At 39.1% G+C, this 27,887-nt stretch overlaps 7 protein-coding genes across 7 annotated transcripts; 3 read left to right on the top strand and 4 right to left on the bottom strand.

Annotated features, from left to right (window-relative positions):
• Nucleotides 1-509: 509 nt before the first annotated feature.
• PAAG_01797 (hypothetical protein) lies at nucleotides 510-3,401 on the top strand (the record flags this gene model as incomplete). The annotated part of the gene is made up of 1 exon (XM_002795863.1): nucleotides 510-3,401. The coding sequence occupies one exon, from the start codon at nucleotides 510-512 to the stop codon at nucleotides 3,399-3,401; it is 2,892 nt and encodes a 963-aa protein (XP_002795909.1).
• A 771-nt stretch (nucleotides 3,402-4,172) lies between these two features.
• Nucleotides 4,173-6,129, bottom strand: PAAG_01796 (hypothetical protein; the record flags this gene model as incomplete). Its single annotated transcript, XM_002795862.2, has 4 exons — nucleotides 4,173-4,406; nucleotides 5,058-5,184; nucleotides 5,268-5,654; nucleotides 5,762-6,129. The coding sequence occupies 4 exons, from the start codon at nucleotides 6,127-6,129 to the stop codon at nucleotides 4,173-4,175; spliced, it is 1,116 nt and encodes a 371-aa protein (XP_002795908.1).
• A 679-nt stretch (nucleotides 6,130-6,808) lies between these two features.
• Nucleotides 6,809-8,429, top strand: PAAG_01795 (Delta(14)-sterol reductase; the record flags this gene model as incomplete). The annotated part of the gene is made up of 3 exons (XM_002795861.2): nucleotides 6,809-6,891; nucleotides 6,954-7,258; nucleotides 7,318-8,429. 3 exons carry the CDS (start codon nucleotides 6,809-6,811, stop codon nucleotides 8,427-8,429), a joined length of 1,500 nt encoding a protein of 499 aa, XP_002795907.1.
• A 329-nt stretch (nucleotides 8,430-8,758) lies between these two features.
• PAAG_01794 (hypothetical protein) lies at nucleotides 8,759-10,815 on the bottom strand (the record flags this gene model as incomplete). Its single annotated transcript, XM_015844449.1, has 2 exons — nucleotides 8,759-10,242; nucleotides 10,674-10,815. 2 exons carry the CDS (start codon nucleotides 10,813-10,815, stop codon nucleotides 8,759-8,761), a joined length of 1,626 nt encoding a protein of 541 aa, XP_015701453.1.
• Nucleotides 10,816-11,094: 279 nt separating this feature from the next.
• Nucleotides 11,095-11,477, top strand: PAAG_11370 (hypothetical protein; the record flags this gene model as incomplete). Its single annotated transcript, XM_015847031.1, has 2 exons — nucleotides 11,095-11,337; nucleotides 11,466-11,477. The coding sequence occupies 2 exons, from the start codon at nucleotides 11,095-11,097 to the stop codon at nucleotides 11,475-11,477; spliced, it is 255 nt and encodes an 84-aa protein (XP_015703293.1).
• A 4,927-nt stretch (nucleotides 11,478-16,404) lies between these two features.
• On the bottom strand, nucleotides 16,405-17,454 carry PAAG_01792 (hypothetical protein; the record flags this gene model as incomplete). The annotated part of the gene is made up of 1 exon (XM_002795858.2): nucleotides 16,405-17,454. One exon carries the CDS (start codon nucleotides 17,452-17,454, stop codon nucleotides 16,405-16,407), a length of 1,050 nt encoding a protein of 349 aa, XP_002795904.1.
• Nucleotides 17,455-17,990: 536 nt separating this feature from the next.
• Nucleotides 17,991-18,688, bottom strand: PAAG_11369 (hypothetical protein; the record flags this gene model as incomplete). Its single annotated transcript, XM_015847030.1, has 3 exons — nucleotides 17,991-18,307; nucleotides 18,407-18,509; nucleotides 18,614-18,688. The coding sequence occupies 3 exons, from the start codon at nucleotides 18,686-18,688 to the stop codon at nucleotides 17,991-17,993; spliced, it is 495 nt and encodes a 164-aa protein (XP_015703292.1).
• Between the last annotated feature and the right edge of the window lie 9,199 nt (nucleotides 18,689-27,887).

Raw genomic sequence — 27,887 nt, 5'->3', positions numbered from 1 at the left:
GTAGTGTTTTGCAGACTTTGTAGTTGGCCCACTGAACTTGAAACTGGCCAGGGTGCTGTGCTATGGTGCCAAGCCGTGCCAAAACCAACCAAACAAGCAAACCGGACAAACCCCAGAATTTCCTTCCCCAGACCTGCCTTAGCCCAATGCCAACTCTCCAATCTCACTCCACTCTTTTATGATTCCAACTTCTCACTCTCGCTCTGGCTCTCATTCTTCAGGTCCACCCTCCTCTTCTCACTCCTTTTCCCCTCCTATTTCACCTTTGGAGATGGTCTCTCCTTTTCCGTCTGACTACGATTCCCCTCGTTCACACTCCCCCCGGAGCATCTGCATCATTTCCCCTTCTTCGATGCGCCGTGCTACGATAGCCCCTCCAGTCCAAGCATACCTCACTTTTCGGATATATAGCCCAACAGCTACTATCTGATATACCAGATCCTTATGTCAACAGCATAGCCTTACCCGCATCCATCAGCCAGCATTCTCTTCCCCACCTGGACGCCGAAATGGAGGGGGAGATGGGCTCTATGAACCCTGGTGGCAGCTGGAAAGAACAGGGAGGGCGGCTACAAGAAGATGCTCGACGCCAGAATCAAGTTCCTGCAAATGACGACGATAACGATGCCAAAAAGGAAAGTTCTACATCAGCCAATGAGCCGGTAGACAAGGAAAATCCCCGACCTTGGAGTGAACTGAAAACCAAGGCAGGGAAAGAGCGCAAAAGACTACCACTCGCTTGTATCGCGTGCCGGAGGAAGAAAATTCGCTGTTCGGGAGAGAAGCCAGCTTGCAAGCACTGCTTTCGCTCCAGAGTTCCCTGTGTATATAAAGTCACCACACGAAAAGCCGCACCCCGCACAGATTACATGGCTATGCTGGATAAACGACTGAAAAGAATGGAGGAGAGAGTTATCAAAACCATCCCCAAAAATGATCCGAGAGATATGGCTGCTATTGGACGGGCAGTAGTCAAACCCACCGTGCCGGGACAAACACCTCGCGGGTCCAGACCAATCCACAAAAAGAGATCAGCAGATGAGGCGTTCCATGCAGTCCTTAATGAATGGACGCAAGGGAATAAAGCCTCCGCACCCGATGACTTCCCCATCTCCTGGCAATGGCAAATTCCTGATGAGAATAAACTTTATAACGAGGGGGCGGAGTTTCTTCCTTCTACCGAACTCCAAGGACATCTCGCAGAAGTTTTCTTTGACTGCGTCTACGGCCAGTCCTATCTCTTGTTGCATAAACCGAGCTTTATGCGCAAGCTTAACAGAGGGAATGTTCCACCTGTTCTGATGTTGGCAATCTGTGCGATTTCTGCTCGTTTTTCAAATCACCCCCTTGTTAATACGGAGCCGGCCTTTTTGCGCGGAGAAAATTGGGCGAATGCTGCGGCGAATATTGCACTTAGTAGACATGATGAGCCTAACATTACCATCCTTATTGTGTTTCTTATCTTGGGACTCCATGAATTTGGCACCTGTCATGGCGGACGGAGTTGGTCTTTTGGAGGCCAAGCGTTGAGAATGGCTTATGCCCTGCAGCTTCATCGCGAACTCGACCATGATCCCCGGGGCAATAGCAAAGCGTCGGAGCTCAGCTTTACTGATCGTGAAATCCGACGACGGACAATGTGGGCGTGTATCTTGATGGACCGGTACAACTCGTCTGGCAGCCAAAGGCCACCCAGCGGTAACGACAAGTTCTTGCAGATACAACTTCCCATTAAAGAATCGTATTTTCAATTGGAGATTCCTGGGCCAACAGAGGACCTCGATGGTTCGGTGCCTAATCCTGTTCCTGAAGGAGTGGGACAATTATCCAACGCGAAGGAGAATATGGGAGTCTCTGCGTATACGATCCGTGCCCTGATGCTCTGGGGACGGGCCGTAGATTACCTTAACCTTGGCGGCAGAAACAAAGACCCTCTTCCCCTCTGGCATCCAAAATCTGGTCACACAGAGTTGAAGAACCAGCTGGAAGATTTCTCTGCATCTCTTCCTAATACCTTAGCATTTACTCTGGAGAATTTGCGTCACCATTCGGCGGAGAAGACCGCAAACCAATTCCTATTTCTACATATAGTTATTCACCAAAATGTTCTCTTCTTAAATCGATTTGCAATTCCACTATCCCCTGGTGGGAAACCCCCGAAAGATATCCCTCAACTCTTTCTTAGCGATGCTGGTCGCGCAGCTGTGGAAGCTGCAAGCCATATTTCTATGTTAATTAATCAGGCGTCAGGTTATAATTTAACAGTTCCATTTGCTGGCTACTCCGCATATGCCGCCAGCACAATACATATCTGGGGCATATTTTCCAAAAATTCAAGACTTGAAACGACATCAAAAGAGAATCTCCGCCATACATACAGATACCTGAACAAGATGAAACGGTACTGGGGAATGTTCCATTATATGGTCGAGAGTGCCAAAGATCGATATCGCCAATTCGCGGACGCTGCCATGAAAGGGGTGTATTTCAACTCTTCGGACCAAGATGCTTCATTATTCCAGTACGGCGATTGGTTTGATAAGTATCCTCACGGTGTTTCGCGCCTTCATTATGAAGATCCACCATTTCGCCCCCATAGGGATCCCGGTGGAGAGGCTGTGATGGCACAAAAGTCTGATCTTCAAAGCGTCGAAGACTTCTTTGCCAGCCTATCACCTCCTTTACACCCAGAAATCTCGCGCAAGGAACCGAGGAGACGGACAAATTCAAGTACAGAACCACGACAATCACGTCAGAGCATGTCAAACTCTGCAAATCGATATTCACCACTTCAACAACCCCAATCACAGCTACAGCCACAACTTGAATGGCAACCACAATCCCAGTCACAGCAAGTGCCACAACAGCCCCTGATGGATATACCTATAAATCCCACTCAACCCCAAGACTTCAATTTCAATACTCAGACTATGTTCCCGCAAGCCCAAACCACCAACTTCAATCCATCAACCTATAACTTCTCCATCAACCCCGACCAACTTCCACAACTTGATCGCCAACTAGTTTACGGTGCTTATGCCGGCCTCGACCTAAGCGCATCTACACCAAGTAATATACCAATCAACCCACCCCCAAGGATGGACACAGTTCCAGATGTGTCAACGCAGACGGAATCAAATCCTTCTTCAGAGATATGGAACTCCCATTTCAACATTGTAGGTGACGCCGGTGCATGGGCAGGTGAATTTGTACAACCCAGCGCTTGGTTCCTGCCTTTCAACCTGGAACCCATTGGTCAAATTGGAGCAGGCATCAGAGCTACTCCTTCCACCCAAGCAGAGGTGGCAGTGCCATCAGAAACGAGGATGGAGCCTTTGCTTAACCCTGGAACATATTCACCGGTGAGCACCATGATTGGCTCGTATAACCTCGGCGTCTGAGGTCTGAAAAATGCAGTCTGAACATTGGTGATACTATGATCTTTTAGATGGAATTATGTTGTTTAACAGACGAAGCAGGCTGAAAGCGTGAACGAAGGGCTGTAACTCAAGTGGAACAAGATGTACAATATTTTGTTCCCTTTCCTTTGCAGTTTGCGGACTTATTTCGACCTTGATTTCTACCAAGCACATCATATATCAATATGCTTACATTTCTCTTATGATTTTTGATACCACATGGCAGTAAGCGTAAGCGGTGGATTGAGCTAGGGGTTCCTTCTGTTCCCGATTAACATTTTACGGACATATTTCATATTTTCCCTTTCACCGCCCACCTGAATTTTCACTACAAGGAATACTTCCTGCTATTACCCCTTCTTCAGCTTCGCTTTCAACGTCAATGTATTTGAATTCTCTTTCTGCTGGGTTGTGGGTTTTCTGGGTATATCACGGGCTCATGGCTGTGAAATCGACCCTTGATATGTTACTCCTATACTCTCACTCTATCTCTTTATTTTATTTTTTTTTATTTTTATTTTTATTTTTATTTTTCACAGCAGAATAAACCCATCTCCCAAACAAGGAAAGCCATAATAATAAAATACATACGAAAAGAAATCAACCCATCATCACACATTTCAAATTTGCCAAGTTTGATAAGCCAAAGTAAAATATAGGTATATATAGAGAAGACCTCAAAAAGGACTGAGGATATACACTAGCATGCCATTGATCAAAAAGTAAAGATGAAATAATGAAATTAATCAATCATCAAACATCCCACTCCTCATCAAGCTGGTCAATCAACCGATTTTCAGCATCTACATCTGGCCCCCTACGCCTCTGCGCGCCGGTGGCGCCAGCACAGGCGCCAATGACTCCGATAATTCCGCCATGCCTTTCGTTCGCGTCGTAATTGCCATTGGAAAATCGCGAGTAACCGGCAGGGGATTTGCTGATGCGGAAGCAGCGGGACAGGGAGGAGCAGAGGATCATAGAGAGGTCCTGGAATAGATGCTGGGTCAGTGCTTGATACCGTTTCACTCTTTTGTTTGGGACGTTTGAAGATTGGGATGAGCTGACAATCGAGGATCTTTTTGTGGAAACAGAACCTAGCAGAAAAGGTCCATGGAACAAGGGAGTGGAAGACTTGGCGGAGATAAGAAAAAGAGTGGGGCGAAAGAAATGAAGAGACAAGAAATAGAGGAAGCACTAATATACTGAAAATATGGAGTAGCTCGCCTCTCTTTGAAGGGGCATTTTAGACTTCAAAAGGAATAAAGGCTAGCATAAACGGTATTTAGGTACCACGGCTCTTCGGGATGTCTGATTATAGGTAGATCCTCCCGAATAATGGAGTCCCAATCAACAAAAGTAGGCTGATTGGTAATAGATGCAATGGAAATTTCTTAAAGGGATAAACCGATTACAGGGAGAAAGCTAAACCAGCGAGTCCGCTGACTTATAATGTATCACACACCACGTCCCATCCAGCGGGCCTGTAAAGAAAACAAAAATGAAAGAAGATCAATCAAGCCGTGAAACAGGCAACAAAAAACTTCTCCGTGTGCCCATGGGCGAATATGCGTTTCCCGTGCGACGGCGTGCGTGGGGTCCGAACAATGATCGCTTTAAAGGCATGAATAGTACACTTACCCGTAAGAAAGAGGCTGCACCAGCCCAAAGACTGTAATTTGGGCACTGTCTCCATCCGCGCTGGTGCATGACAGTTCGCTGATATGCACAGCCACCTAAGAAGTATGCTGCTACGGCGATCAATGCTCTATGATAACGAAACACTTGGGTCAGTATTTATGCCTTTCAACAAAATCAAATTTTGCCCAACAATTATCGATATAAACATACATCACACCAAAGACACCAGCGGGCCCAAGCCCGCCCTCAGAGCGCGCGACACCGTCACACGCGGCAGCGCTTCGAACTTCGAAGAAATAGGCGCAGGAATCTAGTGCTCCAACAAATGATACCGTAGCCGCTGGAGAAACCAGATCCCGGTCACATAAAAAGGACATGAGGGTAGATTTTCGCCGGGACGAATCCGTAGTCTTCTGAGTGGAATCTCCGTCCTTATCTTTATCACTATCCCGGTCATGTTCTTTGTCCTTGTCCTTGTCAGAGTCTACGATCTCGCGAGTCCGGATATTCGATGTACTCGACGCAGGGCAGGGAGAGCCATCGGTGTAGTTGAGTGACAGTTTACGACCACGGAAAACGAGGCTGGATTGCTGTTGTCTGAAGAGTATATAATTTTTAGCATGTTTCATTGGATATGAGCACAGAGCGCTATATCTCCTCTTCCTATCCTTTCCCAAATTTCTGATTTAATATCATCCACCTACCCTATTGAATATGTTTTCCCGTCCAATCTATAGTATGCGCTAACATTCCCCCATCTTGACTCCTCCACTCCAACCACGTCCTTCAAATCTTCAATAACTGGAGCGCAGATATTTATCGTGAAGTTTGCGGGATAATCGTATCCCTTAGCATGCCAACTCTCCTCCCTGTCCTTAATATTAACCTTTTTTCCGTCTTTCACTTCTGGCGGCGATAGCGATATGGTATTCAGATCAAAGTAGGCTCCATTGGTAGGGGAGTATATGGTACAGGATTTTCGTGGAGCCTTCGTGACAGCAGCAAAGGTTGAGCGGCAAAGGAGAAGTGTTTGTAGCACAGTAGCTAGAAGTGCTAATCTTGTAGCATTCATGGCAGAAGGATTTGAAAAGCCGATGTAGCTCTCAGGGGGTGAAATGCAGCAACTGGGAAGAGCAAGATAGCCACTGTGGCTTCCCGCGGAGAGAGGGAGAGGCACCGTATACGCCCCAAGAGAGATCGACACACAGGCTTAACGATATCCGCGCAACAACAAGCGCAGTCCGAAACGGACGGGGTTGTATAACAAGAATGAACACCAATGAGTTAATACTCCGTAGTTGTTCAAAGCGAATGGGGATATCCACTGTCCGCAGCTCCTACTCCGGAGTCCGGGCATACAATTGCCCGAAACATATCTCTTTTTATCTCGGGCCGTTATGAAGAGCTTAGCCAAGAACGCTTTGCCAAGGCTTGGCAAACATCCGCCTGGATGGCTGAGTCATGAATAACGTGAATCTTCACGTTGGCGCATCCGGTGATCACGCTAGTCCCCTTTTGGCACCAGCGATCTCCAGCCACTCGTTCGGCCGCCAGTCCCAATATGTCGTCCCATGTTTTTGTGGATGCACCCGTCGTCTTCGTATCAATTGACTTCTTTCCCCAGCCATTGCTACATAATTTCTCACCTGAGAACAGGGGGTTTTTGTAAATACAATGAGCTGATATTCACTGGCCAATCCTTTGCCTTTGCCATCCTCAGTCGTCAAAGCGAGCTTTGGCAAATCCCCACAATGGGCCAAAAAAGTGTGAAAAAGGCCGCCAGTGCCCCTGTCGCAACTCCATTTCAAAAACATGGATATGAATTCTTTGGACCGTATGACTCTTTGTTTTTTCTTTATTTGCACGAATTCATATCAGCGCTAACCTGCGATTTAGTCCTGGAGTGTGTATCTTACTCATTGTTCTTCCAATTATCGTATATGTATTCCCGTTTGTCTGCAACGATATTTCTGGGTGCCCAGCACCGTCCCTCCTCCACCCGTCGACTCTTTCGCTTGAAACATTAAAACGAGAAGTTGGATGGCCTGAGAACGGACTGAGAGGACTATACGATACCCAGGTTACTTGCTATGTTCTTGGCTACTACCTACTCCTGCTGGTGTTGCAGGTTGTGCTTCCAGGGGAAGAGGTGGAAGGAGTCCTGCTAGCATGCGGAGGGAGGCACAAATATAAATTCAATTGTGAGGAACTTCTCGAATTACCCATAGCCACTATCTAACTTGGGATCTCCATCTTCTAGCTTTTCTTTCTGCTGTTTTGATTTTAGGAGGATCTGCCGCAGGGAGTTATATCTATGGACCCGATTTCCCTGTATGGACATTCCTTTGGGATAATTATATCCCAGTTCTCACCGCAAATCTTATTGTCAGCGAAGCACTGGCAACTTTCGTTTACCTTGCAAGTTTCACCGTTCCAGCACCTGGAAAACCCAACCCCACATTCCGTGAACTAGCTCCGGGCGGTACCAGTGGCAATCCAATATACGATTTCTTCATGGGTCGTGAACTAAACCCGCGAATCCATCTTCCTATCCCCTTTGTTAGCGAAGCTTCCAAGATACTCGATATTAAAGCCTTCTGCGAGATACGACCCGGCCTGTTGGGCTGGATAATTTTGAATTTATCCAACATCGCTCACCAATACAAGGTCAATTCGGGACACATAACCATATCGATCATTCTCATTACCTTTTTCCAGGGTTTCTATGTGCTTGACGCCCTCTACATGGAGCCTGCTATCCTTACAACAATGGATATGATTACCGATGGGTTTGGTTTCATGTTGTCATTCGGGGATTTGGTTTGGGTACCATTCATCTATTCCGTGCAAACAAGATACCTCGCGATTTATCCGTTAGATATTGGCCTCTGGGGCCTCGTTGTTGTGTTGGGAGTTCAATCAGTCGGATATTACATCTTTCGCAGCACCAACAACCAAAAGAACCGATTTCGCACGAATCCTAATGATCCACGAGTGAAGCACCTCAAATATATCAAAACTGCTGCTGGTTCCCATCTTCTCATATCAGGGTGGTGGGGCTGTGCTCGCCACATTAATTATATGGGCGATTGGCTGATGTCTTGGTCATATTGCCTTCCCACTGGCATTGCTGGGTATCTGATTGTTGACCAAATTAATCCTATCACGGGTGCCACTGAGAAGCGTGCAGTCCAAACCCCCGAGGTACGTGGTTGGGGTAACCTAGTTACATACTTCTTCATGTTGTATTTTGCCATTCTGCTCCTCCATCGTGAGAGAAGAGACGAGGCAAAGTGCAGAAGGAAGTACGGCAAGGATTGGGATAGATACACAGCCATCGTGAAAAGCAGGATCATACCTGGGATTTATTAGTCTTTTTGGGGCAAAATGTGAGGCTCTTCAGGGGGTGGGTTGTGTCATGGTAACCTTATCCGGCATTCCATTTCGGTTTTTATTTCTTTTTTTTTTCTTTCTTTCTTTCTTTCCTTTTTTTACTTTCCTTTTTTTTTCCTTTTTTTTCCTTTTTTTTTTTTTTGTGACAAGGGTGTGCTAATTTCTTCTTTCATAATTACTGGCGCTAAAACTTTCTAATTAGCCTGACCTGTTGTTTTATTTTAAAGTGTTTCATTCATGCTAGTAATTATTGATATATAGATGTCGTTATACATATCCACTTACTCTGGCAGAAAAGTGGTATAGATTTATTCATAAACATTCATTGAAATTTGATCCTGTCGCTGAGCCTTCCGATCCTTCATCTCATTGTCCAATACATACAAGCCCCAATTCTCATCCCCTCGATTCTCAACCCAATTTCCAAGAACAATCCTCACATCTGACAAAACCTCCTTCCTCACCCTTACTGGACCAAGGCCTAGTTCGACGCATTTCCGTTTCACCACCTCATAAGTCTGCGAGGCACAGACGCATTCTTTTACTTTCAAATAGTGCGAACTGTCCCGTGGATCTAGCATATAATCTGATCCCGTAGAAATGTTAATTTCGGCAGAGGGCAGGAGTTGAACGATGTCCCGAAATAAATCCCACATTTTTGCACGTGAAAGGGCGCTCGCTTTCCGCGGTGTTGGTGATGAATGGCGATAGCCTTGTTTAACGCCATTGATGAGGGTTTCGCTTAGGTTTTTCGTTGTTAGTTTCTCAGGTGCCATCGTATACGATGGCGCAGCCGTCCAAACCGCAGAGGTATTCCCTGGTTTACTCTTTACTTCCTTTACGTTTGGTTTCCCAAACGCCCACTCCTTCTTGACCTGGGCATTCGGTATAGAGCGAACCTCAAACGGACGAAACACATACTCTTCCTGACCGTTTGGTGGCAAAATATCATCAACTTTCCACCTCTGACCGTTCAGCTTCTTAAGGCGACCAGTCTCACCACCCCCAAACGCCCTGGCACATGCAATTTGGCTTATTTCGTCCTCCGGAAGAAGCAGAGCTGCCAAGTAGGCGTTCGGACTTGGCACAATGAGTAAGCATGTAGGAAACGTGAGAAGAGATGTCACCTGTTTCACAGCTAACTTATCAGAGCATGATTTGCTGAGTGTTGATTCAGCATCAGCACGAGAAGGTTTGCGGCGCACAGCGCCCAGGATGGAGAAGTGGGCGCGACCATTGAGTAAATTTGCGTAGGTCTCTGAAGGGCATGTTTCATTATTATTATCATTGGAGCTTTCGGTATTGGGATAAGAGGGGAGAGATATCGCCCATGGGGTGGGGTCATCCTGAGCAGCCATGCAAATTTCCATACTAGCATCGCCACATGGCGCACAAGTACTGTACATATATATTTTGAGATCCGTGCGAAGTTGGAAAGGGGGCCATAATGGCCACTCTGAATTGTTGGGGTGAGTGACATCTGACGAGCTGAGAAGAATGACTGAAGCTGGTTCATTCTCTGTTCTTAATCGATGCCTCCAGTTTATGAATCTGGAATGTTGTTCCACGGCGATTTTTTTCTGGCGACTAGTGCACTCTGCACGAATTGCGTGCGTCTCACCATCATGTTCATGACCAGAACTAGGTGGGCCTTTCCACTGTTGAAGCATCATTTTGCATTCTTCTAGAAGCCAGTGATTGAAAGCTCGAATGACTAGAACCTCGGCATGACTATCGTGAAGTACCAGACCCCGACAGAGCCGTATCTGCGATGATGGGAGGCATTTTGCGCCTGTTCTGGTTACAAAGTCAGCATGATTCGGTCACACAATGGAAACTATTATCGAAGGATGCACATACGCTATTGCAACACACGTTAGTGTCTCGTGCGACGTATTTTCACCTTTGCCATCGAAAGAGAGTTAAATTGTTAATCTTAAATAATTTCACAACTAGACTGGCTGCGGAAGTCAATTCGCTGAAGGCAAGAAGCATGACAAAATAAGAATAGCAAGACAATTCAATATTCAATCAAGGGTTATTGAGATCCAAGGGAAAATACATGGAGATTCCTAACATTTCGAAATAGGTGTCATCAAGCGAAAGTTGCAGCAACCATCCCCTTAATTGGTTATAAAACGCAGCGTGGAAAGGAATTAAAGAGCCAGTTCTTCCTCTGTCATATAAAATGAGGCAATTATAACCAGGGAATCCAGAACTCACCGGTAACAAGCACAATGCCGCTCAGAGGAACCCATTCCCTTAATCCATTGGGGTGAATTGTAGGTTTGCTACGTTGTGGCAGATCATCGAAATGCGAGTGGACAAGCGAAGCTATGCGGCTTTCCAATGGGATACTGCCCATTAGAATACAGGAGGCCTACCTCGCAAGTTATGCCCCTATAAAATTTGAAATCATTTATGAAAACTGAATGTACTCACAACTCGAAACCGTCCTATCTTCCTCGAGATGTTGTAATATTAAACTTTTGCCAATGCCACACGTGACTTTAAGTGTGTAATCACGTGAATTGATCACGTGATTGTTAAGTAGCCCTCGAAGCACAGATCCGCCTCGTGCGAGGACAAGCAATTATTTATCACAAAACCGCGGAATAGTCTCATTCTCCCCTGTCAAACCAGAATGGCTGATAAGCTACGTACACTCCAGAACCTGGAGGCTTTGCAAGCTCGTTATGTCGGTACCGGCCATGCTGATACTACCAAATACGAATGGACGTCCAACATCGTCCGCGATAGCTACGCCTCATACATTGGACATCCCCCCTTATTAGAATACATGGCAATAGGAATGGGGGAGAACAAGGAGAAGGTTAGAGCTATGATGTTAGAAAGGATGGTTCGTGGGGCAGGAAATCCGCCAGAGGTGAGACCACCTTTCTCTTTCTTTTGTTCGTGGATGTGAAAATCCTAGAGGGGGATAGGTTTTCCTTGGGATTTTTTCTGATTCCAAAGATATTATCGCAACGCTAATGGCATGGTATGGGATTACAGGTGCAAGAATAACACTTTGTCGCCCTAATGAAATGCAATCAAGGTGTCTCGAACACACATAGAGCCCTGTTTCAGAGAATAGTGGTGGCAACCACTCAGGGTGCTTCGGAACTTAAGAGCAAGCTATAAATGTTAATAGGCTTGACAGCTTTTCATTCATTTCATGATATTGGAACACCAGCCCACATATTTCCCTTTTTCATCAATATCGAATGGCGACCAATAATTCACCGGCACCGGAACTTTCGTATTCGCAATACCCACTATTCAGAAGAACGGACCTTGAAACGGGTATAGTACATAGATGCCAAAGCAGATGCACTCTCATGGAGTTATTGAACCACCCAAAGCCTGTTGTGGAAAGCTGTGGGGTCCGATGGTCAGCGAACAACGCATACATATTTGCTTGAGGGACAGGGACTGCTACGTGAACCAGGACGTGGGTTATGACAGATCTATAAAATTAGCGATAGGAGGAAGAGGAACTGCCAAGGTTAGGGTTCACTGCAGAGAGGGTTTTTGTTCCTGTGCGGTTGTTTACTCGATGTTACGGATGCTATTTCCGCTTGTTATTGTCCTTCATTGCATGACTCCACAGTGCTGGATTTTAGATCAATAATGTTTTGACTATCTAAGAGGCAAAACGTTTGTATATACTATTTTTGTGGATGTACACATGTTATAATCATAGCTCATGAATCCAGTTTTTATACCCCCATTTTCCCCTCAAATTGTTCCTGCAGGCTTCTAATAAATGACTCTCTAGGAGATTCTAGAGAGATACAAGAATAAATCACATATTCTCGTCCTCCTCCCTTTCTGCAATCAGCTGTGTGTTTTCCCTCGACAGTTTTCCCACAAGTTCAACCCACATCTTCCGCTCCTCCCTACGTAATTCTGCTACCAGTCGATTTTAACCTCGTCACCTCACTCTACAAACTTTAATCTCACTCTTAGCTTTCATTTGCCCCTTCTTTCACACTTCTTTGCCTCATAGCCTCAATTTTGACAAGACCTTTTAAGTCTGCATATAGTTCCTGTTCTACACGAAACCCAAAACCCGTGAATGTTCTGCTGCTAGTCTTATATAAAATAGCTATATCCCCTATTTCCTTGGAGCCGTAGGCAATAATATTTTCGTTTTTCCGGCTATTTTATTGCCCATATAACAGATCCTTGGTCTCAGAGAAACTGGGTAACGTAATCCACCACCCAACGCCCGTTTACACCCAACGCCCGCCATTTCGCCATCACTATGATGAAATATTTTCAACGTTATTTCAACAACGCAATTAGATTTCAAGATGATATATTATATGATGAAAATATATATAGAAAATTACATATAAAAATATATAACTAATTCTGTAGACATTTGTTTGGCTTAATAACTTGCCTGGAATGTGAAATCCTGGGTGGAGACAGATTCAGTGAGCAAGCAGTCATTAAATCAGTAGAGATTGCAATATTGCCAGATCACTCAGGCAGTGAATCCACAGGCACTCTGACAGGGTTCTGAAAATGTGATTTAGCCACTCTTTGTGAAATCAAGGGTCTACTTTCCTGATTAGAAAGGTGATTTTTGAATTCTTCAATCATCTTCTTATTCAATCATGATTGTAGCTGTACAGCAGCTCATTCTTCCTTTTCTTTTTGCTCCTGAGTCTTTTTCTCATCTCTAAGCTCCTTGTCAATCTGCTGTTGAGCAGCTCTTGTGATCTTATTCATCTCCTTTTGCTCCTTTGCTGCCTGGTGAGCTGTCTTCCACTTCATCTGCTGTGACATGATATCTGTCTCCTTCTGCTTCTTAAGAATAGTGTGTTGCAACTTGGCATCCTCCTTACAGGTCTGTTCATCCTTTTTGATGATCTCCACAGCAGTCATCTGCTCACAGATGCTCTGCATCTTTGCCAGTGAAAAGAACTGTGTCAATGATGAATTTGAATGATCTAGCAATCTCATTGCCCTGTCACACTTGCAACATCTTCTCTCTTGATTAAGAGCTTGCTGTAGTTGCCTGTTCTCTATTAGAAGAATCTCTTTATCAAGAGCAAGATTTTCCCCTGCACAGATCACCTGGTTGAGATCATTAGATATTTGATGCTGCTGTTGCTTGATTTGCTTCATCAATTTCCACAGGTCAACAATAGAAGTAGATGTTCTTGATTGATATATTGCATCTGAAGAGATGCAAGGTTGTATTTGAAGCTTTTTAAGAATGTGTTCTGAATTGAATGAATGTAGGCCAGTAGCAGCAAATGCAGCTTCAATATTTGAAGATGTAACTGCCTCCTTCCACACAGTGTCAAAAAGCTGTCAAAAAGACCTTTTTGTAGTATGTATGAATTCCATTCCAGTTCTCATTCATTCATTCAGTTGGTTGGAATATGATTTACTCAATGATTTAAATATCTCAACATCTAATGACTGTAATCAGTGTGTAGAATGAGGAGAAAAGACAGTGAGTAGAATTTGATTCTGATCTGTGTAATTGATGAATACCATATTAACATGAGATGAGTGATCATTTAATATAAGAACTCTATATCTATAGTCTATCTTCTTTCTTATAAGAGGTTCAAAGATCTTCTTTAATCACATTAACTCATATTCATCATTGCTCCACTCATTTTCTGAAGCAGTGAAGTAGATCTGATTCTTTTCACTATCAAAATCTTCAAGTCAAGTATCTTGCATATCTCTTGATTCTTCTTGATATATGAGAGCAGGTGGGAGTGAAGTTCCATCTGCACAAATTGAGACAAGTAATGTTATGAATTCTCAACTGTCATTCTAACTGACATCTATCATACAGCCTGATTTGAGTGAATTAATCAATACAATACATTTGAGAGTGTGAATGAATTCTAATAGAAATCCTTTCTCATCAAAGTTGTAGATATTTGCAGGTTCAAGGTTGCATTTCATGATTTTTGTCTGTAGCTGAAAAATTAAGATAAATTAGCAAGATGAGAATTAAAAAAGTAGTATAAGAAAGAAATCTATTACAAGATCAAAATAATGCTTGAAGTATGCAGAATTGTCTGCAATCTTGTGTTTTTGATTGATATTTCACAGATAAAGTGACTTGATCACATCCTTGTGGCACTCACAGAACTGAGCCACCCAGTTGACTTCAATAGATGCTTTTAGAATCTCAACAACAAGATTATGAAGGATTTGAGGCATACAAAGGAAACCATGATCTGCCAATTGATTGATATGAAAAAGGAGCTGTTTTTCTTGTGAATCAGTGAGGGCTTTGCAGTGGATAGAGCTTGCTTCCTTTCTTGACATTTGAACACCTCTATAATGCCTTGACAATGTATATCAGCTGATTCCATATTTTTTAGCAGTCTCAGTGTAATTAGGTGTTAATTGCGTGTTCAAATCATCAATCACGGCTTATATAACTGCTTCATGGTGCATGTTGTAGGTGGTTAAAGATGAATGAAAAATGAAGATTTGAGCGGGCGTTGGGTGTAAACGGGCGTTGGGTGGTTGATCACGTTAGGTGCAGATAATCATAATACTAACTAAAACTAGTCAAGATAAATCACGAAAGAAGAGCATATCGAGTCCAAAATTAAAATTTCAAACTTAAAGAGGACTAACCAACTAGGTATAGAACGGAATGATACTACACACTATAACTATATGGCTGAGTGGGATGACAAAACAATGCGAAAAAAAAAAAAAAAAAAAAAAAAAAAAAAAAACCAAAGCACAGCCTCGGATCTCCCACCCAGCCCTAAATAACAAAGAATATAAAGGTTTGTGATTCCAGCATCCGATTCCACTCAACCCCTCCTTCCAACCAGGGAAAAGGAATGGAATTGAGAGGCCTCTCCAGGGAGTGATTTGACAATTAAGGTGAAAGAAAAATAAAAAACCAGCCTGGAGAAAAGGGGATGAGCCTAGCAGAGGATAGTCCACATATCTGGTCATTATTTGGGTGGATTGAGAACATTCGAAACGCGGGGTACGCCAGCATGAAGAAAGACACCCTTGAAGTAGAATCCCAGATTCACTTCGAAGGGTTGTTGGATTTTCCTCACCCAAAAGTTCAACCACAGATTGAAAGTCTCGAAGGCTTGCCAACAGTTTCCATGTTTCAGGAACTCCTCTTTCGACCATCAACAACCAGAATGCAACAATAAAGCGAATACAAACAAAACATGCCAGATGTTATGTAGATCCACGGGGTCGCCGGTCGCCGGTCGTAGTCTCACCAATCCGTATAAGAATTGCCAGTCTGGCACGCAGTACCAGAAGCGAGTGCGGACCAAAGATAAGAGAAGAGAGTAGCTGGGACTAATAGCCGTGCTAGCCAACCCATTGTCCGGTATAGTGCTCTCAAATCCTCATCTATAAATGCGACAAAAACAATAAAACGTTTCGAGCCGTGAGGCGCATTAGATCTTGTGATACCAGGAAATGCGAATTGGACAACGAAATCGTAATAATGAAAAGAAAAACCTCCGCCAAGAGAGTAAGTAGTATGACGTAAAGCAAATCGTCAGATATCCGACCCTCCAGTTCTTAATGCAAAATGTAAGTAGAAAACAATGACCAAACCCATAAAAAGCAACGCTTGCTGAACAACACACGACAAAAGCAGGTATTGATAATGAAAACAAAATAAAGGGAGGGAAAAAATTATTAGGCAGTTTCAACTGGAAATAGACGAAAAGTAAAAAGGATGTACCCCCTCCCAAAATGATTCGCTTTGTAGATCAATTCTGATAACGCCTTCAGGAATGCCGTTGGCTCTCGTGATGTTCATGCGAAGTCATGTCTAAGTGTCGAAATCGCATGTTTCGTTAACAACATTGGTCAAAGTTTCGCATGTCCACGTAGCCAGGGCGGTTCCCAATGAGGTCATTTGTAAGTTAACATGAGATTACCCAGATCCCCTTAAGCTGACCACCTATGGCGGCTACATGGTAGTTCCATATGGCAGGGCGAAGTCCTGATATCTCTCGCCCCAGCCAAAGCCTCCCATGTTCGCTGCGGTACTGCACTGTTGCTGCGCCAGCATGCTCGGCAACAAGAACTGTGTGATAGAAGCCGTAGTGGCCGGAGTGCTATAATACTGAGTTTCGCTGTACGCAGTGGTGGAATATGGGTGGCTGTTCGACAGCGCAGGGGACGAAGCTTGGATTTCATTAAGTGCAATGCTGGCAGCCCACAGGTTTTGATTCGAATCGCTTGAGGTAGTGCTCGGGCTAGACGGAACAACCTTCCACGAATCAACCGGTTCGGGATGAGGCTGCTGGATGGGACTGTGCCACCAGTTATCAGGCCCCGTCGAGCTGGGTAGGATTGGAGTTGGCCTCACCGCATCAACAATGCGAGGTGGCGGTGGTAGCAGCGGCACAAACAATCCAAGAATGGCCGCCTTGGCCTCATCACTGCGACCACAAAGAAGCTCACCAGCGCCGTCCTCTTCCATTCCCTCTAGCGCCGTTGCAGATGCCCGATAAACAAATCTGTTGGCGGCTTGAACGAACTCCTCTTGTAACTTCTTCAGTTGTATCTCTTTCTCCGACCAGTTCCAGGTTTTGGCAGCAGTATCCACAGAATAGATATCCTTGTGGTGCTCGACTAGTGATTCAATAGTCTCTGGGGTTAGTTTGAAAGCGACTTCATTTTGCGAAACCATGTCGACATGAACGACGTATGCTTCCATATGGACAAGTTGGTAATTGAACAGAGCCTCAACCAGCAAATTCTCGTCCTGTCGCAGTTCTGATTCAGGTGCCTTCGGCAGCATGATCGAGCAGAGAGTCCAGATGGCATTCGACGACGATAGCGTTTCTGTCAGACATCGTGTGTGCTGCGTAACGTTGTTAAGGGGTCTCTTGACCCGGTTGACCCTCTTCAGAGTAACAGTTAACCACGGCTCTACCCGTGAGTTTAGGACAACATTAGGAGAGGATCTTGGGGCGAAAGCGGCAGCAGATGCTGGTAATAGAATCGTTGGCATTCTGTCGGAGAAGTAATATGAACTGAGGGCTAAAAGTCAAGGGTTTATTAAACTGTTCGATATTTGCGGAAGAAAAAATATCCCAAAAAATTTATATTATAATGATTGCAACATTCAGCAACACTTGAAAGATTCGTAATCCAAGTCAAGAAGAGATATGTCAAAGAAAAGTGTGTGAAGGGAGGAGGGTTGAAGAATGTATATGGAAGAGGAGAGGAGAGGGGGGTGGGTTTTTGGGGGAGGGAGGCAAAGAAGTAGGAGTAATAAGAATGAAAGAGAATTAAAAGAGGTTACAAGAAAAGACAAGGGGAGAATGGATGGCGATAAAAGCCAAAAGAGGAAAAGAGATGCTCCAAAGTAGAGCAAAGGCGGGGGCGACGTGAGGTTATATGAAGACAGGCTCGTTTAAAATCATGGCGCGCTGACTCCGACGGCTTCTTCGCGTCCACTGTAAGCAAGGCAAGGAATACTTTTTTATTTGTTTCTACTTTTTGGACTTTTATCCTTCGCCATATTTTGTCACCATTTTCACTCGGTCAGTGGGTAAGCTGCAGACGGTCGCAGATGGTCGCATGCAAATATTGCTTTGTGGTGGCGGATACGGTATCTGTGTACGCCGTATCATAATTTATCGCGTCAAATACGGATGGCTGAGAGGGCTTGGCGGCGGCATATTCAATATGTCGGGCACAACGTCCATACGCCCGCGAGCTTTTGCTGCCAAGGAAGAGGGGGGGGGGGGGTATTGTAAGGTATGGTAAGGTACCGAACGTTTCGGTCGATTGCTGGCTAAACCCCCGTAACTGACAAAAACTCGGTGAACTGGGGCAAGGAGCACCTTGTCTGTCGCTAACTGGCATCAAGCTGTACATGGGAAACACACAGAAGAACGGAGGTTAGCAGTCGAAAAATCCTCGGGCGATGACGACTCATAATACGTCAATAGTCATACCATAAAAGGCGTCTGGTAATATATGCATGTCTCTCCAGACTAATCGGAAACGTCCTGTCGGGATGCTTTGCCCATGTACCGCGGGTGGAACCCGTGGACCAGACTAGAACCCTTCATGGCATATCAATGGCGCATCAGATCAGCCTGTAAAATATATACAGAACTCAGATCGGAGGGTAGATTGATTATCAGCTCAGGGTCTCAGACCTTATTGTGCTTGTACTTCGCAATATCAATAGCCAGCGTCAGGGACTGTCCCTGGGAATATGCCCCCGTGGCCATCGATGATAGTGGATAAAGCTTCCTGCAGGTGAAATTACCACAGAGTTTCTGCATTTCCAGTGGTGGAAAGTAAATGCAAAGGGTATCTTGCAATACTCAGGTGAACCCTTCCAGCTAATGTCTTGTGTCTTCCTAGAAAGGGACAAGACAAACGAAAACCTACGTCCGCTGATAAGAAGCTATGATCTTAGGATGGCCTCCCGATCTTCATAGATCAGTCAGGATCAGGACATCATCTAGACTCGCCTGATTCCTCCTCTGTCGACTTTTCCTAACCTAGCAAGAGGCCTAAGCTGCATGTTCAGTGCATCTACCAATACGTATCAGTATAGCCACTACAGAGTTTATAAACCCTTTGTTGGGACTTCAGGAGTGCATTAAACAGCATTCAACCTTGATCCATCTCAAATCCTCAAAAGAGGAATCTCATCTGAATCTAGTGAGCCTGATTCCAGAAGTCTGGGAAACCTTGCCATGCTCTTTGGCGGGAAGCCAGCCCAGGGTATATAAAGACGAGCAAGGTTCACGTTTCGAAACACACCAGCAAGGGAGTACATGGGTCAACCTGGGCCTAAGTAGGGGAGAAAGCGAACTTAGTCCGCTGATAGATTGCAACTAAGTTCCAGTCTTGAATACTTTTTGAGCACAGTTCAGCTGGAGGAGGGTTGTGTCTTGGAGGAGTTTGGGCATCAGATTCGCAGTTGTCCTAGAACACAAGGACCCGCTATTTCGACAAGATCCCTGCTCTGATCGCCGATTGGATCAAGCTGCGACCCACAGTCATTCCAGGCTTTCTGGAAGAAGACGCCAACTTCACAGCCCGTTTAGTCCATGAGCCGGGACGGTATGCTCATCACTTTTCAACGCTACAATTGCTGGGCAACTTGGGCAAGGATTATTTACACTTTAGCTGCAGCGGTCCTTCGCGGAAAAATGATATGCGTTTCGAAAAAGCACTCTTTTTCTTTCACGCTGTGTCGTGTTTTGTGCTTTGTACCAGTCATATTCCACCTGTGTGTCTATTTTCTCGACTGTGTAGTCCGATCTTGACTTCTTGTTACGAGCAGTCACTCACGAGTCACCGTAGGTAGCTCTTCTTCGAAACCTGGGATGGAAGCCCCGTCAGGAGCGCGTGCTGTTGTTAGCATCAGGTGACATTACCCATTCTAAGGTCCGTGACAAATGGTCCCGGCCGGGAGGTAACCTGTGATCATCAACAGCAATCAGCAGAATGGCGGAGGTAGTTAATACCTCATTGTGACGGTCTCTGACATTACCACTGGTCAAACCCCCAAAATGGCTCTTTCCCACTGGTTGTGATATCGAATCGAGAGAGATTCCTTTTGATAGGAGGTTGGAAAGGTCAAACGACCATATGTCACAGTATGCGCCCACGGTGGGATCTTCAAGAACTCAAACAATTGATGGTTTGATTGGTTAGCTCACTGAGAGTGCTTTCTATCGGCTCTGTGTCTCACCGAGAGAAAACTCAACAACCTGTAAATGGATACAGCACTGCAACTCCTATACTCACCCAGAACACAAATTTCTGGTAAGGCGGTGGTATTAAATTGCCAAGTTGCATTCTCATCTGGATGTCTGCGAAAATGATGATCGTAACTGCGCCTCACTGTGTGGCTGTGCCAGAGTCATTCATCTTCACCCTAATCGTAACCCACTCACACCTAGTGTAGGTGCGCCACACCAAACCGATAAAAATTCTAGATATTACAACCTTCAAAAAATAATATCTCAACATCACACAGCTTATCTATCATAATTAATATATCTCTATCTTCCTTATTAGCGGTATCATTTTCTAGATGTTCACATATTTTACTGCCCTTCTATTATTGCAGATATAAAATGCTTTTAACTGCAGATTTCTCAATCAATTTATCTCTTTTATAATATTACTTATCCTACATGTCTCTGACAATAAGAATTCTGTCTATTTAAATCTAATGGCATGTATTTAACCTTACAGTATTAGCGGTAAGATAATAGCTTTAAATCTAACTCCCTCTCTATGAGCATTCAATTTCATCTATATAAATTGCTTTTAAATATCTTATTTAGTCCATCGCTTAAATAATAAAATGATTATAAATTGAAAGTAATCATCATATCTTGCTACTTAAATATAATATTTTAGTTTTCAATAATTTTAAAAATTAATTATAAAAATATATTTTCTTCTAAGAAAAAATATTATTATAGTAATATATATCTATATAATCTATAATAATATAAAGCTTATATTTTAATATGTAAATATAAGTGATAAATAAAATAAAAAATTATCATACTTCTATAAAATCAACTTAAATAGTGAAAGTTAATTAAATCTTAAAATTTTATAAAATTATTTTTTATATTATTTATATGAATAATAAATAATTTAATTAATAATTTATGAAATAATAATATTTATTTTAATTACTAAAAAATATATTATTTAATATTATAATATATAAATAAAATATTTAAAAAATATATAAAATAATATTATATAACTTATAGTAATATAAAAACTTTTTATTATTAAATATAAATTTAATTATATTTTTATTAAATAAATTATTTTATATATATTAATATTTAAAATAAGTTTTAAACTTTATAATAATTAATAATTTTAATAACTATTTAATTAAATTTATTATTATCTTTTATATAATTTTTTTATATTTATTTAAATATTATATATATTAATATCTTTATATCTTATTAACTATAAATAAAAAGATTGAGAAATCTATTTAATAATATCAGAGAATTAAACTTATAAATATTTTAAGATTATTTTATAATTAGTAAATAATTATTTATTATATAAATTATTTACTTTTCTAACTTATATTTTTAATTTTTGTAAAGTTTTTTATTTACAGCTAAACTTTCAACTTTCTTTTTAGTTAATTTTCACAGAAGATACTGATAAGAAATTTGAAATTTATAAAATAGTTTTAGAATTTTAGACTTTCAATTCATTATACATGTCAATAATCTGCTAAGTAACTTTCTATTTTTCAGTTCCATGAAGTTAATTGGACATCATAACATTGAGATATTAATTCGAAGCTTGATGAGTGAAAAAAAAAAGATAGTATGCTTATCATTTTGATATAGCGCACCGACGGATGGCTGAAGTTATGATTGCTCCCTACATTGAATAGTCTGTATACCTCCCAACTTGCACATATCCCGTAATTCATTTATTTATACTTCAATGGCGTTTTCTATAACTTCTTTGCATGAATCTTTCAAAAATTTCTATGTACGTACATGTTTTGAACAGTATTATTTGCTGAATATTTTAGCAGAAATCCGACAGCAGCTGTACAGGCACTTTTCCAGCAACGAATATTCTGCATCAGCAAACATGCGCTAAAATCTCCAGCTCTAGACGCGAAAATTTTCGCCCCCCTCTTTTCTAATGGATAAACAGCCAAAGCCCGATGACGGCATAGGGACGTTTGATACACTTGACCACCCGTGCTGAGATACCGCCTCTGATGTACTCCCAGCTCTGCAGCACGTTTGGACCACTGGTTTCCACCGTACATCGGTGTTTTGAAACAACAGGTGCAGAGTATCTTCTTCCCGGACTCCGCCAAAATCACGAATGATGGATATACGTGAACGCATCGTAATCAACTACTTGAGTCATTAAATAAACTACTACCTTCATCATCACCCAGGTGAGCTTAGTCCAAGTACCAGACAGATTCTTGACTGATGGCCACCACTACTCATACCAAAACGCTGATCAGATTAGAATCTTTGGGTTAACTTTGAAACACCGCCAGCCAGAATTGGTGATAACGCTGTAGACCGCCTAACGATTGATCTAAAAGGAAACGTGAAGTTTGTTCTCAAGTCTAGTCCAAGCTGGCGGCCTTGGGGGTTCGCGTGTCAAAATGGACGAACTGGAAGGCCGTAAATATTATGGTCGTTTTTCTTCGAAAAGGGTCAAGAAAAGAACAAGAATAATTCTCCTCCTCATTATCATTCAAATAATTCAGATTTTTCGAAGGAGTGGGCTTTCCATAACCTCAAGTCACTGCTACTTTATCCACGGAATCCTTTTACCGCCCTTTTATACTGAAGCCCCGCATTATTCCCTCAAACCATGATTCACTAAACAACTAAACCATCAGCGTTAAAAGTTAGAGTGCGAAAAACAGAACCATGGGAAGCGAAATTTCATATTCCATCTCCTTGCGTTTCGGGGTTGCTGCCGGGTCCATGCGTATTCATTTTCTACCAATGGATAATGTGGTAATTTACTCAACTTTTAGCGTAACGAGTCAGTTGCCTGTGTCTCATACAAAGAAGAGGAAATATAAAACAGTATCATATTTCGGGCAAGTTGGGTTCATGTTGGGCGCGAAAGGCAGACTTTTGTCATCTTGAACGACGACATAACTAACTACTAAAACGCAACAAGCCGCGTTTTTACGACGTCATCATGCTCATTTGCAACACGCCGTATGACATCTCATCTCCAACGTTCAATTACATCACCACCGATTGCGAATACACTCACGCAGATGCAAAAGAACAAGAAATCTCGGTTACGTGGCAACGCGTGACTCTTTCGACAGATTTTCGCATTCACGGGTGTTGCATGTGCCAGGATTTTGTCGCTGTTGTCTCAAACGAAATGGCGGGGTATATATCGGGGACTTTTGACGTTTTTTGGTTCATGCTCATCTAAACGACAACACATTCAACGCTTTTTTATTTTCTTTCTCCCTCTTGCTTCTCGCGTTGTCCGTTTCAAAAATCTGGGGTTCCATGATCGATATGGAGATGCAATGGTTGCTTTTGTTCTTGTCCCCAGAGTAATCGAGATGAGCCCCATCTGGGCCGACGCCCTTGGTAAAAATATGTAGGCGGAGACTGGAAAGTCCCATTGCTCACTCTGGGCTGTGAACACATATGAAAGCACATTTAAATCCACACATATGCTTATCACCGCATATATCGCTTTCGGATCGGATACTGATTGGCATGAATGATGAAATCAGGAATTTGCATTGTCATTTTCAACTCTGGAAGTGAATAATACACAAATGATATAGTTTTTGGCTTCACCCTCAGCAAATTTTGACAATAATTAAGAGAATATTTACTGAGTTTCTGTCTTAGAGCATCATTTGAACATCTAAGCAGTCATAAAAAAGCTGACGTTTTCTTATTATAGAAGCATTGGAAGTAGCTGTTACTACATTTATGCAGCAAATTTCTATATAAATCTGAGTGCCTGGAAAATGCCACATTCAGATTGTATTCTGTAAAACTCTTTATTGTATATTTTTGTAAATGACAAAACTTTATATACTAGCTTCTTGTTCTCACACTGCTTATCACATTGCTTATAAATATGCTTATCTTCTCATACTACTTATTAAAGTACTTTAAAATTAGCATCTCTTAGAGAATCAGCATCTTCTAGAGAATCAGCATCATCTCAAGATTCAGTGCTTGAAATCAGCACAGATTAGCACTTCTCAAAAATTAGTTCTTTAGAATCAGCACTTTCTGAAGAATAAAATCAGCACTTCATGAATAATCAAATCACTATATTACTAATTTCTCATTTTATAAAAAATTAAAAATAAAATCTATTGCTACTCATTCATATATATAAATATTTTAAATCTCTGAAATTTCTTCAAGAGATTCAGTGATTAGCTACTATTCAATTTTATATATATATTTTTATTCATTGCTATTCTCTTTTTTCTGTAGTACTTGCTGTATTTATATATTTACTCTTTTATAATTCTAATTATATACCTTCTCATATTTTCTTTTAACACTCAGTTCATTCATCTTAAGTGTCTTTATAATTTTAATCAATTATTTGAATTATAGTTATTTCTTTCTCAGTTCTTAAAACTTTATTCTTAGCTATAAATATATAAGTTTATTTTTTCTTATAAATTTTTATTAATATAATTAATTTTTTATTTATATATTTATTTTAATATTTTAAAATAACTTATATTTAATAACTGCAAAATATAAAATAAATAAGTTAATATATAAAGGAGTATAATAAATCTTTATATATAGTATTAACTAAATTCAGAAGTATTGTATTTATTATATTTATTTATAATTAATAGTTTATATTTATTAATTATATAAACTATAATAGTATAGAACAGACTTTATATAAATTCCTTAATAGTATAAGATCACTAAGCTGAAAAGAGTAATTACAACTATCTAGTTATAATAAGTAATTATTTTACAATTACTCTATAAATAAATATCTCATAAATATGAGAACTATTAAAAAAAAATAATTATATTTTTAAAAGAGATATATAAACAGAGTCTTTTTCAACCTCATCTTTTAAAAATCATATAAATATTTTATCAAAAAATTATCTAATTAATAATTAAATATTTCATTATCTGTATTTAAATTAAAGTTATAATATAATATTATGATTATTAATTATTTTTTTTACTTCTTTTAAAATAGATTTTTAAATAAAAAATCTCTAAATATTTTTATTTACTTTTATTTTAAATTTATAAAAAGATTATTAAAATGTTAAAAGCTGTTAAAGAATTCAATAGTTTATAAAAATTAAATTAAAATATAATAACTCTAATAGAAAGAAATATAAGACTAAGAAAACTTATAATAAATTTTTTTTTTTAATATATTTGAAAAGAATCTGAAGTATATATATTAAAAAATTATTAATTTAATAAATAAAATATAAAAAACTCTAAGCAGAGTCATAAGTGAGAGAGATAAGAAGTAAAGACAAGTAAATAAATTTGATCAGCAGATGAATAGTTTTATAAAGAAAGAAAATATATTATAGTAAGCTGTTAACTTCTTAATTTTATAACTTAGATTAATAAAAATGCAGAGAGTATAGTAATTCATAAAACTTGATAACTCTAAGTATCTTATTAATAAAAATAATTTAATACTTGAAAACTGACTTTTATAAATAAAATATAAATAAGTTATTAATATTAATCACTTTCTGACTAATAAAAGCTATATTATTTATATTAAAAACTGAATAAATAATAAACTATAATATATTTAATCTTAAAAATAAATATATATTATTTTAAAAAATTAAAATAGTAAAGAAAATATTTAAATATTTATAAAAAATATATAAGAATGTTAATAAGTTTGAGAATATAAAAATAAAATATCAATAACTGATAATAAAAAAATAAAAATAACTATAATATATTTATAATTAAGTTTTTATATTTGACTAGTGAAGCTCAGATTCATAGGAAAAATTATAAAGAATACTTTTTTTATAAACTTTTCTTTAATTTCAATATATAATTTTAGCAATTTATATTAATTATATTATTTTTTATAAAATTTAAAAAATTTATATTTAAATTACTTACTATTTCAAAAGCATACTTAATCAAAACAATTAATGATCAATAAATAATATTTATTAATAATAAAATAATAAGAAAAATAATTTCACAGAAAGAAATAATTACAAAAATACTTTTATAAAAAAAATTATAAAGTAATATTAATTATATTATTATAAATATCTAAGAATATATTAAAAATTAAAAATTAAATAAAAAATATAAAATATTTTAATTATAAAGTAAAAATTATATAATATAAAATTACTCATATAAACAAGAGATAAAAATAAAAAAAAATAAATATTAAAATTACTATTATCAAATTAAGAAAAAATTAAGTCTGAGATAAATTTTCTTATCAGATAAGATATTTACACTAAAGACTTTGAATGTGAATAAGTTAATAAGTAAAAATTCTTTTTACTATATATATCAAAATAACTTTTAATAAATATATTATTTTTGTAAAATTATTAGTTAATTTTAAAGTAAATTACTATATTTTTATTAACTTGAGTTTCATATAAAAGTGTGTCAAAAGTTTAAAAAAAAGCTTTATAAAATTAAAAAAAAGTTATCAGATTGTGAGCTTCAATTGTCAAAGAGAAATTTTAATTATAAAAGTTATTTAATTATAGTTATGAATAAATGAGAGAAGATTTCTTAATATATTAATACTGATAATAGATCTGAGAAGCACTGACATGATTCTAGAGTGAGTTTAATTGATAAAATAAGAAATATGATTAAATATAAAGATTCAATATTTAGTTTAATTAAGTATATAAATATTTATATATGAGATATCAGAAGAATACTATATAGTAATTTTAAGAAAAATTCTAAAGAGATCAGTAATAAAGTTAAAGTATCAATAGAATATAGATCATCATGATAAACTTATTAATAAAAAATTTAAGTATAATATCATTTAAAAAAATATAATTATAAACAGTTAAAATAATTTTTTGAAAATATCTATAAGAGCTTAATGAATAAATAAATTAGACAAGCAGTAAATATAATAATTAAGCAGAAAAAAGTTAACTTTTAAGACTTTGCAAAAGATAATATTTATTAAATATATGATCTTTTATCATTATAAAAAAAGTAAAAAGTTGAAAATTTTTATTTTAAGTCTCTATAAAATAGATAGAATTATTGATAAGAAAAAGATTATTCTTGATATAGAACTGAAAATTAAAGAGATAATTAATAAATAACTACTGAAAAACTATAGAAAATTTTATAATATCTTTTTAAAAATTATCTTTGATTAATTATCATTTTTTTGAATAAGAGTAAACTATAAAATAAAGCTTAAAAAGAGAGTTAATTTAAATAAAATTATTGATTATGCATCATTATACTCAATAAGCTTGAAGAAGCTTGAGATAGTAAAGCAGTATCTTAAGACTAATTTAGAGAAGAGTTTTATTTTATTAGTTGCATTCTTTTGTGTATTATTTATTTTTATAGTTCATATAATATACAAGTTAAAATTCTATATGAATTATCATTGACCAAATATCATCTCAAAAAAAAATTAAATTTTTATTTTTTTTAATTGATAAGCTTATGAAGTAGTTAAATAAAGCTAAGTTTTTTATTAAATTAAATATTTATCAAGACTTTTATTAAATATATATACACTCTGAGATAGAGAATTTAATAGTTATAAGAATATATTAAAAAATCTATAAATACAAAGTCATACTTTTTGAACTAAGTAATGATCTAATAATTTTTTAACACTTCATAGATATTATCTTCTTTGACTACTTGAATGAATTAATAACTACTT

Source organism: Paracoccidioides lutzii (assembly GCF_000150705.2).
Source record: "Paracoccidioides lutzii Pb01 unplaced genomic scaffold supercont2.4, whole genome shotgun sequence".
NCBI classification, from domain to species: Eukaryota; Fungi; Ascomycota; class Eurotiomycetes; order Onygenales; family Ajellomycetaceae; genus Paracoccidioides; species Paracoccidioides lutzii.
This window is presented reverse-complemented; position numbering and strand designations above follow the sequence as displayed.